Source organism: Herpailurus yagouaroundi, unplaced genomic scaffold, assembly GCF_014898765.1.
Source record: "Herpailurus yagouaroundi ecotype Mexico unplaced genomic scaffold, PumYag 159, whole genome shotgun sequence".
Lineage (NCBI taxonomy): Eukaryota > Metazoa > Chordata > Mammalia > Carnivora > Felidae > Herpailurus > Herpailurus yagouaroundi.
In genome coordinates this window covers 78963891-78977717 of record NW_024412400.1, presented here as the reverse complement: position 1 = coordinate 78977717, position 13827 = coordinate 78963891, and the positions used below count along the sequence as shown (strand labels likewise).

At 47.6% G+C, this 13827-nt stretch overlaps 1 protein-coding gene across 8 annotated transcripts in view; it reads left to right on the top strand.

The window, feature by feature from the left end:
• Positions 1–13827, top strand: part of MASP1 (MBL associated serine protease 1) — a 61055-nt gene that overhangs the window by 31025 nt on the left and 16203 nt on the right. For 7 of the 8 annotated variants that reach the window (XM_040481060.1, XM_040481062.1, XM_040481059.1 and 4 more), the window contains 6 exons: positions 228–424; positions 1931–2078; positions 3408–3526; positions 4501–4579; positions 10797–10934; positions 11742–11816. In XM_040481060.1, the coding sequence (XP_040336994.1) occupies positions 228–424; positions 1931–2078; positions 3408–3526; positions 4501–4579; positions 10797–10934; positions 11742–11816 (756 nt within the window). Of the gene's footprint in view, positions 1–227; positions 425–1930; positions 2079–3407; positions 3527–4500; positions 4580–7045; positions 7786–10796; positions 10935–11741; positions 11817–13827 lie in introns of those variants that run through there. The other variant, XM_040481066.1, reaches the window with a different exon arrangement.

Genomic DNA, 13827 nt, shown 5'->3' with positions numbered 1-13827 from the left:
TATCACACTCACTGCCTTTGAGTCTTGACTCTGAACATTATGAGGTGTGTGACCTTGGATACATCACTTCTCCCTGAACTTCAGTCTACCCATCCATAACATGGGGCTAATGATGCCTTCCCATTGCCTCTCAGGACCAGTGGGAAAGTCATACAGTAACCGATGAGAAAGGGGTTTCTGTGGCCATGGCTGTGGTGTGCCACTTTGCTCTGGTATGTTTCCCACAGTGGAGTGCAGTGATAACCTCTTTACCCAGAGGACCGGCGTGATCACCAGCCCCGACTTCCCCAACCCTTATCCTAAGAGCTCGGAATGTTTCTACACGATAGAGCTAGAGGAGGGTTTCATGGTCAGCCTCCAGTTTGAGGACATTTTCGACATTGAGGATCACCCTGAGGTGCCCTGCCCCTATGACTACATCAAGGTAAGCCTACAATGGACATTTGCCCTGGCCATGCTGGGAGATCTTGCCTGAATTGGGAAAATTGATATTCTTGGTCCTCCAGTTTCTCCCAGGGTAGAAGACCAAGACCAAAAATTACTTAAAATAGTGTCTACCAGCTCCATCAGCTCCAGCCTAGGGATCTTCCCTGATCCAACACTAGCTCCTTGGCCACCTGTAAAATCCCTTTTGCCATGTCACGTGACATCACCATGAAGGAACACCAGAGGTGAAGGTCACGAGGACCATCTTAGACTTCTGCCTGCCACGTATAGTATCCCAGGAGCTATGCTGTAAACCTTCTCCAGGCACTTAACCTCATGGGGCTTCACTTTCCCCCCATTCACAATAAGGTGACAAGATGGAGATATCACCCAAGATTGTGGAAGCCACCAGATGAAGGGTCAGGAGGCCTGGTCCTCGGAGATGGAAGAAAACACGAGCTAGAGGCACAGGAAGGACCCACACCTGGTAGTCAGGAAATCTAGATCAGCTAATAGTGCCTACTTCTTTCTCTCCATCCCCACTGACTCCATTCCAGGAAAATCCCTCTTATCTCCTGGTCCGTGGCAAGGCTTCTAGCTGTGTTTCTTGCTTCTAGCCTTGCCCTACACAGTCTGTTCTCCATGACATCAAGGCTGATCTTTATAAAATCCAGATCCGATTAGGACTGCTCTTGGAAGTAAACATAAACCCCTCAATACCATGTGGTGCTTACCTGCCTTTCCAACCTCATGCTATGGCACTCCTTCTGTTCCAGCCACTCTGGCTTCCTTCCTGCTCTTAATGCCGGGCTCTTTCCCGCCTTTGGCCTTGACCTTTACATACACTGTTTTCTCTGCCTGGAAAGTATTCTTCTCTCTTCCTCAAGTGACAATCTTCTACTCATTCTCCATGTCTCAAATCCAGTGTCACCTCTTTGAAGAAACTTTCCCTGACCATCTATTTAAAGTTTTGTCTACAAATAAACAAATAAATATTTTATCTATTATATAAATGATGAATTATATAGGTTACATAGATTGTACTACGTACATTAGAAATATATAGCATATACTTGTATATATATATATATATATATATATATATATACACACACACACACCATCATGATTATTTTTTATCATTATTTTGCTTATTTATTGTTAGTCCCCCCCTCGCCTCCATCCTCGACTAGACTGCAGTTTCTTTGAGAGCAGAAGTCTTTTCTATCCTATGCACCTAGACAGGACTCTGTCCCATTCTGAGACATAGTATGTTCATCTTGGAGCAGAGGACTGCCTTGTCCACTTCCAAGTCCATTGTACTCTGTAAGTGAGAGAGTAGAGATGGAACTGTTTGGTGAATGCTAATGCCCGCTAAAAACACGAGTGGATACTATGGGTGCACATGGAAGCTTCCAGAAAGCCGGGGTTCAGTACAGAGATGGTCCCAACAGCTGCCACCACAGCTCAGATGTGACCTTTTCCTCTATCTTGCCCCTCACAGATTAAAGCTGACCCAAAAGTTTGGGGGCCCTTCTGTGGAGAGAGAGCCCCAGAACCCATCAATACCCAGAGCCACAGTGTCCAGATCCTGTTCCGCAGCGACAACTCTGGCGAGAACCGGGGCTGGAGGCTCTCATACAGGGCAACAGGTAATACAGCCTCTTCCCCCATGGGTCACACTTAGTCACCATGCTCAGTAGCTCATGGGACAGTAGCTGAGGGATGAGGGATGCAGGCCTGGGACTCCTCTGGGGACGTGACAGGACCCTCAGCTCTGCTATAAAGGAGGTTGGGGCCAAGTACATTCTGTCTCCTGACTCAGTTTACCATCCAGAAAATGGGGGCAAGGGCAGCAATAATGGTGGGATTAGACTAGACATAGTTTTCAAACTTGCCGCACTTCAAAATCACATAAAGAGATTTAAACAAGAACAATAATAAACAAAGAAACTAACTAACAAAAAAAACCTTATTTCCTGATCTACTCTTTCACACCGATTCATTAGGCCTGGAGAGAACCCTCCCAGCTCAGCCCTCTCCAAGTCTGGGGCAGGAATTTGAGTGCGGGCCTATAGCTCAAAACGTTTCCTCATGGCGGTTTGCCTCCTGTGGCCCCCAGACTGGCAGCCTCCGTAGGCCTCATTCCCTACTACCCGAAGGCAGCCAGTCCTGGCCCAAAGCCTGATAGAGCCATGTGCCCCAGGGGTCTGCAGTAAGCCGAGGAAAAAGAGGGTACTGGTTGTAGCTGATCTCATAGATCTGATATCCTGGCCTTGCCTGCATTATCACATCAATGCCTGGTTCTGGGGAGGGGAATGGAGAGTGTATTAACAGAGAGTTTGTCCAGGAAAAAATGTCAGGGGTGGAGCCAGGCCTGGGAATCCTGTCCAACTTAGGCTTCGGAAGGGCGGACTCAGAAGCATATGTTCACGGTCTCTCTCTAACACTCCGAAGAACGGTCTTGGGGAGAAAGAGCGATTAAGTCATACTGAGCTGCCCAAGAGAATAAACTTTGCCCAGTGAGTGCCAATGACAAGGATATAAATTTCAGTGAAATAGGAAAACACTGTTCCTTTCATCAGAGGAGTCCAGTAGGAAAGGTACAGGTTTGGGAGGTATTAAGCTCCCTGTCACTGTAGGAATGCAAATAGATGTTTGACGTCTACCACGGAAGATGTTGTAAAGGAGGCCTCAGACAAGGGTTGCACTCAGTGACATTTAATATCCTTCCTACCGTATGTTGTGATTAAATCATTTGGCCAACCAGCTCATTTTACCGATGAGGAAATAGAGGTCCAAGTTGGAAAGTGACCCGCTCAAGGTTCCAGAATAAGTCTTCAGAACCTAGTAGGTACAGACCCCCAACACCTAGTTCTGTGGGTCTCCCCTGCACCATACCTTGCACTGCAGGGGCTGGCCACCTGCTGCAGCCTTTTCGTTGTTTTCTCACCCACCACTCTTTCATTGCTCCCCACCAGGGAATGAGTGCCCGGACCTACAACCTCCTGTCCACGGGAAAATCGAGCCCTTGCAAGCCAAGTATTCCTTCAAAGATCAGGTGCTCATCAGCTGTGACACAGGCTACAAAGTGCTAAAGGTACAGGGTCCTGCTGGGGGAGGAGGGGCCAAAGAGATGCTCCTGTGCCTCCCAGGGCAGACGGGCTTCCCGGAGCTTGCCATGGCCCCTCCAAGGTATTTACCAACTTCCCCATAAACCTCCAGCATGTTCCAGAAATGCCAGCCCTCTGAAAATCCAAAGCATGCATCCCAGACTCTCACTTCTAGAAATGGCACAACAGTCATTTATCAGAGCTTGGGCTGGTTTGAATTGCAAAAACAAATCAAGATCTGTTCAGCCCTGCAATCAGGACAAACAACCTTAACGGAGTTCATCAGTCAGGCCGATTGGGGGAAACTGGGATGGGAAGCAGAGATTTGAGAGGCAGCACATGGCTCACTCTTCCCAGGAGCCTCCTGGCTACCTTGGAAAATAGAAACAAAAGCACCTCCTAGGCCTCACCTGAGATGAATTAAAGTGGGATCTCTGGGGCAGGGCCAGTGATTGGTTTTTCTGTTATGTTACCCAGGTGAGTCCAGTGTGAGTCAAGCTGGAGGAGCTCTCACGGAATGGGTCTCTACGTGGGGTCCCCACCACAGCATCACGTCACTCGTTAGAAATGCAAACGGCAGTCTCCAAGCCAGGCCCACTGAATCAGAAACTCCGGGGGTGGGGCCAAGCAGTTTGTGCAAAAGCCTTTAGCCATACGGATGCTTACGCACGTTTGAGAGGCCCTGCTCTGGAAAGAGAGTCAAGGGTACAGGTTTCCCCTCCAGGACAGTTGCCCCAACCCTTCCTCACACACAGCCCTTGCCCCTTTCCGCGGTTGGAATGGGCACTATGAATTCAGAGTCTGTCTTTTCCATGAAGTCAAGCTTGCCCTTGGAAGCCAGTGGTTGGAAAATGTTAGTCGAGGACAACTGGGTATGGAATTTGAGCCGGTTGTACTGGGGAACAACCACCAACCCCACCCCTCCTCCCTGTTGCCACATCTTCTTCCTGTTTCTTCCTAGGATAATGTGGAGATGGACACATTCCAGATCGAGTGTCTGAAGGATGGGACATGGAGTAACAAGATTCCCACCTGTAAAAGTAAGAGAACAAAACTGGTCTATGATAAGGATAATGAGCTCCCCAGCATTGGTGGGTTCCAATCAGAGACCACACAAGGGTGAAAACCTGACGGGTGTGCTCAACGAGGGGTAGAGCCAGTAACTCAGCAGACACGTGAGGGCTGGACCGAAAGACTACTGTTTGTTTAGGCAATACGACATTAGGATTCCAAAAGAAACTTCTTGTTGGTCCCGGTTTACTTCCCAAATGCTAACTTTACCTCTGCCTGCAGGCAAGTTGCCAAACTTGCTAAAGAAGTAGCTTGTCCCCTGCTCTGAAACTAGCTCTGGCAATTACTAATTCAGGAAACTATTTTAGCACTGGTGCCCAGAGCCAAATGACCTTGCCAATCTCTATGTGGTCATCAGCCATACCCACTAAGGTTTCTGCAACAGCTCATGATTTAGGGCCCGTCAGGAAAGGCTGTGAGGTCAGTAGACCTGTGCGAAGCAGGGGCCAGGGGCACAGCTCTGTACTGGCTCTTGAGACCCTGAGATTTTGCATTGACTCTGCTCCTAACCCACCCCGTGATCATGGACAAGATCCTTCACCTCAAACGTACAATAAAAAGTTGAACTAGCTTTCATACTTTAGAATACATTGGGGCGTTTCTCAAATTATATATTCCACATAAATCACCTAGTGTGCACTGTGAAAGTATAGATTACCAGCCACCACCCTGTCCCCTACCCAGGTCGCTCCAGTTAGAGACTTGTGAAGACCACAGTTTTAGGAAACTCATTATGGCAGCATGGGGGAAGGGAGGTGTGGTGACGGGAGGGTGGGAAGGGAAGAAAGGGAAGGGGCAAAGAGAGGGTTGGCTTTAGGAGGGAGAGGTGAAAAGGCAAGAGTCGGTCCTGCCCACCCCCGTTTCATGGCTTGCCATAAACAGTGGAGTAGTATCCCACTTCCCTGTAGTTCTCCCAACTCTCTCCTAACTCTAGGCAGGCAGATCCACTCCCAAAGCCCCAGGGGGGGACTCTGTCAGTAGGAGCTCTCTTGAAGCAAATCCCAGACAGAATTTTAGAAAATACACTTGCTTTTCAAATCTTTCTTTTGTATATGACAACGTGGCGGGAGTCCGGGCCCAGGGTGGGAAAAGGCGGGGGGGGGGGGGGGGGGGGGGCATTTTATGGCTTTCACTAGTTGGATGCCTATAGGAAACAGGAAATTCAGGTAGAAAAGAAAGGTCCAGAAACTGAGGAACTCAAAGGCCAGCAGACATGTCCACCACCTTCTCCAACGCCTGGCTCACGTGTAGTGCTGCGACTAAGTTCTGTGTGAATACTGTACAAGGCAAAGCAAGGGCGCATTGTGAAGGAGGAAGCAAAAGAGAATGTGGTGTGGAGAAGACAGGATGTTTGTAAAGTCAGAAAGTTCTAGATCAAATCCAGGCTTGACCAGTTGAGTGTCCCTAAGCAATTTACTCAGACTTCCGGCCTCAGTTTCCTACACTCTTGATTCTTCTCAAGACCAATTGGGCTAATGTACCTACTGTGCCAGTGGAGCACCAGGAGTAAGTGAAAGTTCATAAAAGCTTCTTTCTTCCCTCCCACCCCCCACATCCAAACTCCTCACTAGGCAGAGGTTTGGTTTCTCTCGTTCATGCTTTTGGAAGGTAGAAAAGTTTAATAGTAATTTTTCTCCAATGAAGCATGCACACTTCGATTACAACAGAAGTACTTCATTTGATGGTACTATTTTAAGTGACTTACGTTAGTATACAAAAGAATGGCCGTCATTTTGTACTAAAGAAGAGGAATATTTTTTTTTTCTCCTGAATATGGCCTGGTTCTCCCAACATAGCCCAGATTAGGGTTATTAGAATCTCAATTCAGGCATACCTGGCACCTGTACTCATTCACTGAATAGGTTTTCACCGAGCATCTCTGCATCCCAGACATATGCTGGGTCCTAGGTGCAAAGATGAGTAGGACTAAGAAATTTCAAGTCCCTAGGGATTGTGGGGCAAGAGTTTGGGAACAGACAGGAAGTGTGCATGTAGAGTGAAGAAACTTGCACTGGAACAGGAAGTGGAAATGATGGAGGGTTGTCCTGACCCTGCCTCCACCTTGCCATGGCCACCCAACACAAGTACTCTCCATGCTGAATGCATATGTCAAATGAAGGTTCAAACCAGATGAAAACAAAGCTCACTTCAGGGGCAGAATGCTGGAATCCTTGTGAGCCAGGACTTATGACCATGCAAATTCTCAGAATGGTACAAATTCCACAATCCCAAACTGTCATCCACACTGGCTGTACCTAAACTGCATTCTTAATCAGTCTGGTGGAGCGATTTCTGTATTTCCTGCGTGAACTGTTTCTGCTTTGCTTGCTAATTTTTCTCTTTCTCTCCTTTCTCTCTCTCTCTCCCTCTCTTCCTCTCCCTGCTTTCTTTCTCTGCACCTGCTGACCCCTCTTTGATCTTCACCACGGTGGCAGAAACCGAAATTGATGAGGAGAACGAACTCGGGTCAGAGCAAGAGACAGAGTGAATGACGGGACCCCTCAGAGTGCAGACATCCAGGAATGGACCATACCCAAGACCCTGGGGCCCCAGAGCTACTCCACCCCTCCCTACCCCGCCAACGCTCCATTTCCAATTTCTGTGCGGATTAGTGTGGATGCTGAACAAGGCAACACAGCGTCAAGCAGTCGAAACTGCTGTGTAATGGAGAACGGTTCCCTCCTGGAGGGCCCACCCATCATTCAAACATTACTCTGGAAAATAATGAAAAGCCAAGGGGGATTTTTTTTTAGCACCCTCCAAGCGGACCGTACAATTCTCAAAGGAAAAATGACTTTGGTTCCAGAGACACAAGATTTCATATACAATCACATGGCCCTAGGCTGACCAGGTCAAAGTGAGCCCTGGTTCCTCCTCCACTCCACACTTCAAGTTGAACTGGGCCAGAAGGCCTGTGACTTTATGACTTTAGTATTTTTATCTGTTGCTACTTTCTAACCATGAGTAGGTGTGAAACTAACCATAACTCCTAGAGCATGGCTTTTTAGGAAATCTAGACCTATTCTCATCCACAGACGTTTTGCTTCCACCTAGACCTAACGCGGGACTGAAAGCCCGTTATCGTTATCATTATTAGTATTCTTTCCTCTGGACCAGGGCTTACAAATTTTGCATCTCTGAAAATTCCCTGATTAAAGGTTTCAAAAGATAGGTATCACGCTTGAAAGCACAGTCCTCAGCTCTCGCGCCATGGGCCATCAATGGGTCACGATAAAGGGCTCTGTTAGTGGCAGCAGGAATCTCTGCTTCAGCCTGAACAAAATCAGAATAGACGAATCTGAGAAACCCTTCATTACTGTGACCAGTCAGTCAGTCTATGTGGTGATTAATGAGGGCTTTCGATGAGGGCAGAATCCTATGCAGGTGGACAATGGCAGGTCCGGAGACGGCAGTGCCAGCCTAGGGCAGGGGTGCCCCCGAGAGCGGAGATGAGGGGGGCAGTCAAGACGGGCATCAGTTAAGTCAATACGTTTAAGCCCACAATGTGTAACAGATATTTTACTCAGTGTGATAGAGGGGATCCTAACTTAGAAGATCCGATATGGACCCAAATAATTGCAACACTGGGCACCATAAGATGCACACATCAGAGAGATGAACAGAGGCCTCAGCAAGGGGAAATAGGGAAGCAGCCCTCTCCAAGTAGAAGATGGAGAAAAGGCTTTCAAGAAGAAGCAGCGCTTGATCAAGGCCTCAAAGGTGGCCAGAGCGTGGACCACATGGTTTCCCGTGTGGGGAAAGCAGGCGAGTGAGCGGCACAGTGAGGGTGTGTGATGCTGGAGCACAGGTGCACCGAGGGTGGGGACCAAGAGATGCTGGGGTGAGTGCCAGGGGAGCCCATGGTGCATTGTTCTGCAGGAAGCCCCAGATTGTGGCAAAGCACACTCAGGATGGCAGGTCAAGAAAGATGTGTCTGAAGGAAAATAAATGGCAGCCAGTAGTGACAGCAGAGACAGGGTGTGGGGTGCGTCCCATCCCAGGGAATGATGAGAAAGGGCGTCCAAGGGAATGGAAAAAAGGAAGAGCGTTTTGATTCCAGAGTGGGGAAGTGGCCAGAGGGAGTGTTAGAGAAAGGATGAGACCCCTTCCAAAGTAAAGAGGCTAGGCTAGCTGAGGAAGGAGGCTCTGGGTATAGCATCTTTGATTGCACCAGGTGGGGCTCAAGGCCCCCGGGAAAGGGAAGTTGTCTCCAGGTCCCAGAGAGGCATGGCTCTTCACCTGATACTATAGACTTGGGAGAAGTCCCAAGCTGAAGCGACCCTCTATTATATACTATTTATCACCTCCATCTGCCTAGAGGGCCAGCAAAGTTCCTTCTCTAGAGTGATGAGAAAGCAGGTACTCAAGAAATATCTCCCCACCATTGCTGGCCAAGTAACAGTCTCTCAGTAGACTGAACTTCTAGCCAGGGCTTCTAGGATCTAAGCCCAACCCTGCAATTCCTCCCCCTGGAACTAGGTATTAGGTCCAGAGGATAGGTAAAATGAACCAAAGCTCAGAGACACAATAGTAATACCAAGATCCAGGCACCAGTGAATGGTATTTCCTAAAAAAGGAAGAAAGATCTGCTTTGAGACTCAGCAGGAAAGAACATTTAAAACTGTTTTATATCTTTAAATAATAGACGTTATCACCTCTGGTGACCCTAGTGCTGACCTTCATCATACAGAGTAGAACAGTGTCTCTAGTTTTGGGTTATCAAAATGAATGGGAACGATTTGTCTAGGGAGACTAGAGGTCAAGACAAAACATTAGCCAGTTCTCTTGGCTTTTGCCTTCCTTGTGGATAGGAGACACCTGCTGTTACCCTCAGCTGTCACCGCTCTCCTCCACATCGAAGGGCCTTGGAGCCATCTATGTTTTAAATTAGGTAACTCTTTATTCGATCAAAATGATAAATTTAGAGTTCTAAACTTAAAAATCACAAATTCTGGGTAGCATCTCAGGGGGAAATTGCCCTCTCTCTGCTTCCCAAGGAGGGGGGATTCTGGAAGTTCTCCTTTGTGGAGTGCTGTCCTATGAAATTATCAGAAGATTAATAGTTAATGTCCATCATTACCCAGCTAATACTGATTTTAAGCCACTTTACCTAGAAAACAGATCCTTAGGAATTGTTAGTTGGTTTTCTCAAAAGAAACCTGAAATCAAAATCAGGTCCAGTTTTCTGATTGTACCTCGTTGTGTGACCTTAGGCCAGTCAAATCTTCTCTCTGGGCTCATCTGTAAAGTAAAGGTATTCTGGATTGTCCGCCTTTGGGCTTCCTTATGAACTACAAAGTTCTATCTATGACTTTTCTGTGATTCTTCAACTCTGACATAGGCTGTTAGCCCTAAAATGAAGATGCCCTTAGAAATGAGCACCACCCCCTAAAAGAAGTCCCTGAAGAGACCGTTTGATAAATTGGGTCCTCAGCCCATGACTTGGGCTTCTGACAGACTCGTACTGGACTTTGTGCTGGCAACCCCCTAAGACCACCTCTGAGGAGCAGGCATCCTACAGCCAAGCCCAACATCCAGCCCCAACAATTGGAGAACATAAGCAGGTGAACGATTCAAACTTAGCCCACCCTGGGCCCCACCTCCCACCTTCTGTGGCCAGGATGCCCACAGAAAGCCAGCAGGGTGGGGCTGTGTGTTCATGCAGGAGCTGCTGTCTTTCTGTTTGTTTTTGGTATTTTTATGCCAGGCACCAATGTGAGCACATTAACTGCTCTTGCTCAGCATGTGGTCGGGTCTGGAAGAACTGATGATTCCTTGGTTCGTGTCAGCCCGAGTTTTTTCAATGAGCTACAGGCTTCATGCTTGGGCAGGAGAGACTGAGAGGATTGCACGATAGAACTGGAAGCCAAAGAAAGGACTATGTGGGGAAGAGACTGGGGTCTGCTTAAATCTCAGCAGCCCTGCCCCTGCCCTGGAGTTGACACAAGGCCAGGTGAGTTGGCCACACAGTAGTGCCACAGTAGATGGAAGAGACCCCAAAAGCAGAGCTACTCATGGTGGCAAAGGCCCTGTAAAATCTTTAGGGTACCATTCTCATAGACTAGAGCACTGCTCTCTGAACTTGTGTGCAGTGCACAACCTGCACATCTATATGAGACAAATCCTTCATATGGCCCCAAGGAGAAGAGCACAGGGTAATTAAGAGGTGTTACTCTCTTCTCTCAGTTGCAGACTGTGGAGCCCCAGCAGAGCTGAAACATGGGCAAATCACCTTCTCCACCAGGAACAAACTTACCACATACAAATCTGAGATCCGATACTCCTGCCAGCAGCCCTACTACAAGATGCTCCACAATATCACAGGTGAGCCCTCCATGCTAAACCAGCCCACTCCCACCTTGTACCATTTGGGCCTCAGGGTTGGACTGGGCGCTGAGGCAGCCAGTCTACTGGCCGAAGTTTGGGAGGAACTGGAAGGAGAAACACCTGGGGGCATGTCTTACCTCTCCCTGCCTCAAGCTGACATCCCACGGGTTAGGCCACATGGCACCCCCAAAACCCTCACATGCACACTCAGAGCCCCTGGCAGAGAAGGAACCCTCAGGGAGACGGTAAAGCCAATCAGTTTTGCCTCTGCCACAGACTGGTACTAAGAGAATTCTCTAAGCTTCAAAGCCCTCACTTTTCAAAAGGGGAACTCATAGAGCTAATGTGAGACTCGGATGAGATGGCGGACACGAGTGTGGACACGAGTCTATTAAGTGGGGAAAGGAGGGCAGACAAGTGCGCCACAGGGAGCTGCAGGAGCAAAGGGCTGGTGACTGAGGAGGAGGAAGTGCCTTCCAGGGGCTGGGCTGGATCAAAGGAAGGGGGCAGCCCCAGACAGACAGGAGTCAGACTGTACAGAGCTTTGGACACCATGCTGAAGAGTGTGCTGTTTGCTTGTGAGGGCAATGGGGAGCTCTTGGTGATTGTGAGCAGAGGGAAGGCATAGATTCTAATTTTAGGAAGGTCCTTCAGGGTGCAGAGAGGACTGGCCTAAAGAGAATGGCATCCGAGAGACCCCTTGCAATGGCCTACTATAAAAGAATCAAGAACCCAGATCTATTTTCCATGTGCTACAAATCAACCATTCTCTCCCTTTTCTCCCATATATTTTCACTCTCCCAGGTATATATACCTGTTCTGCCCAAGGAGTCTGGATGAATGAAGTACTGGGGAGAAGCCAGCCCACATGTCTGCCAGGTACCGGACCCTCAAGTCCTCTGCCTCCAGGTCTCCCATCCAAGGTGCTCTGGCTATTGATGGAGAGTGGATGGGGAACATGATGCTTTGGTCCTTTGTTAAGGGCTACCTCAGAGAGCCCAAGATCAGGTCTTGGCAAACCATCCAGCCTCTACATTCAGCCTCTGTTATCACGCCAAGAGCCTTCCTGTCTCTTCTCTCTGCAGTTCTGCTCCATTCCCACCAGGCTTTCCCTCCAACAGTTTGTGTGTGCACCTCCTGTGCACCAGGGAAATCAAGAAAGTGGGCCCTCTGTCCTCAAGTACTCACTGTGTTGTAGAGATGAGCAACATAGGACAAATAACGGACAACTATAGGAGAGAATAAGAAGTTCCTCCAAAGAGCAATGTATTCAAGTCTTACTGACCACTGCAGCCCCATGGCTCACCTACTCACCCCACTCTAAGATGAAAAAAGAACTTTGTGGTAACAGAAAGTGTCACTGTGCATAGAGATTTGGGAGACATTTTGTGGATATTTGTGTTGGCATTAAAAGTATAGGTGATTTGCATTGCAATCATAGTGCACACATATATTCAAATCAACTTTCTAGAAAACCGTAGCCTCAAACATACTCTGTAGGGTGAAACAAATAATCCACACCAAAAAGAAAATTAATAGTCATGGCACAGAAATATACACTCTTAATAAAAGCAAAAATAGCAGAATTGACTTAATTAATCAAGCAGAATTCATTAAAAGATACAACCATTCAGGACAGCACTGAGGAGTGATGCTGACCCCACCTACATATTTGCTGTAACAGCAGGAGCTTTGCAGTATAGTTAAATGTTGTGTGGCATTTGTATTTTACTGAATTAGAGTGTGGGGTAAACGGAGACAGTGTATTATCTGAACGGTACCTTTTAGTAACCCTCAATATCCACTCAGTAGGCTTCTATATGTTAGATATAGATGTTAAAATAGAAAGACTATAGGGTTGTCTACCATTATCTGTAAGAACCAAAGAAAATGTTAGCATTCCATGTTGGCCATCATAGTTGCTATGAGATCCTACAGAAGGAGGAATTCACTGCATGTGGTAGTCTGGGAGTGGAGGAGTCAGGACTGGTTAGGAAGACTTCACTTGGGAGGGTTTTATACTTAAGAAAGAAGTTGGAGGAGGTGAAGCGGAGGAAAGGTCATCCCACTCATTCTCTGGTGACCCCCATCATCTCATTCAGGCTTAGCCAGGAGCACACCCAAGGGCACAGAGCACACCCAATGTGAACCCTCAGAGAAGATGGGGAATGGTGGAGCTGTGGAAAACTGGAAAGCCAAATCCCCATTTTGCTAAAATACTATGTGGGCCAAAGGTAAAAGCATTTCAGGGGGATTCCATCCTGGGCAGCCATATTGCAACCTCTGGAAGGGGAAGAGGCATTGAGCTGGGAGTCAGGGGCTTGGGTCCTAGTCCTGGTGCTGCCATTTTCTTATTGTGATCTTTGGTAAGTAATCTCTGGGGCTAAGATTCCATACCTCAGAGGTGAGGGAGTAGGACCAAGTGATCCATAACATTCTATAACCTTCAATGGTTATCATCCTCTATATTTACACGAAGCATCTTGGATACAGTGAGTCATGAAATTCTTTTAACACCTGGTATTGGGAAGCACTGTGGTTCACCATTGGACCATGCCAGAGATTTCTAAATCCTTTCCTCCTAAAACACCAAAATTGAACCCAAAAGCAAACCAGAAAGGAGAAAGCCATTTTATTTAGCATTATAACATCCACCTTTCCAAAGAATCTTATTAAGCAAATACTCTCTGCCCTTCATTTTACGTGTGAGAAAACTGAGGATCGGTGAGGAGCACTGATTTATCCAAAGCTATCCACAAGGTTAGGGGCAGAGCTGGAAGATGAAGCCAAGAATTTTGCTGTCAACACAAGCAATGTTGAGCCATTCTTGACTCTATGTTTCATGGCATCCTCATGGACCCAGAATTCTAGAATATTATATTTTTGTTTT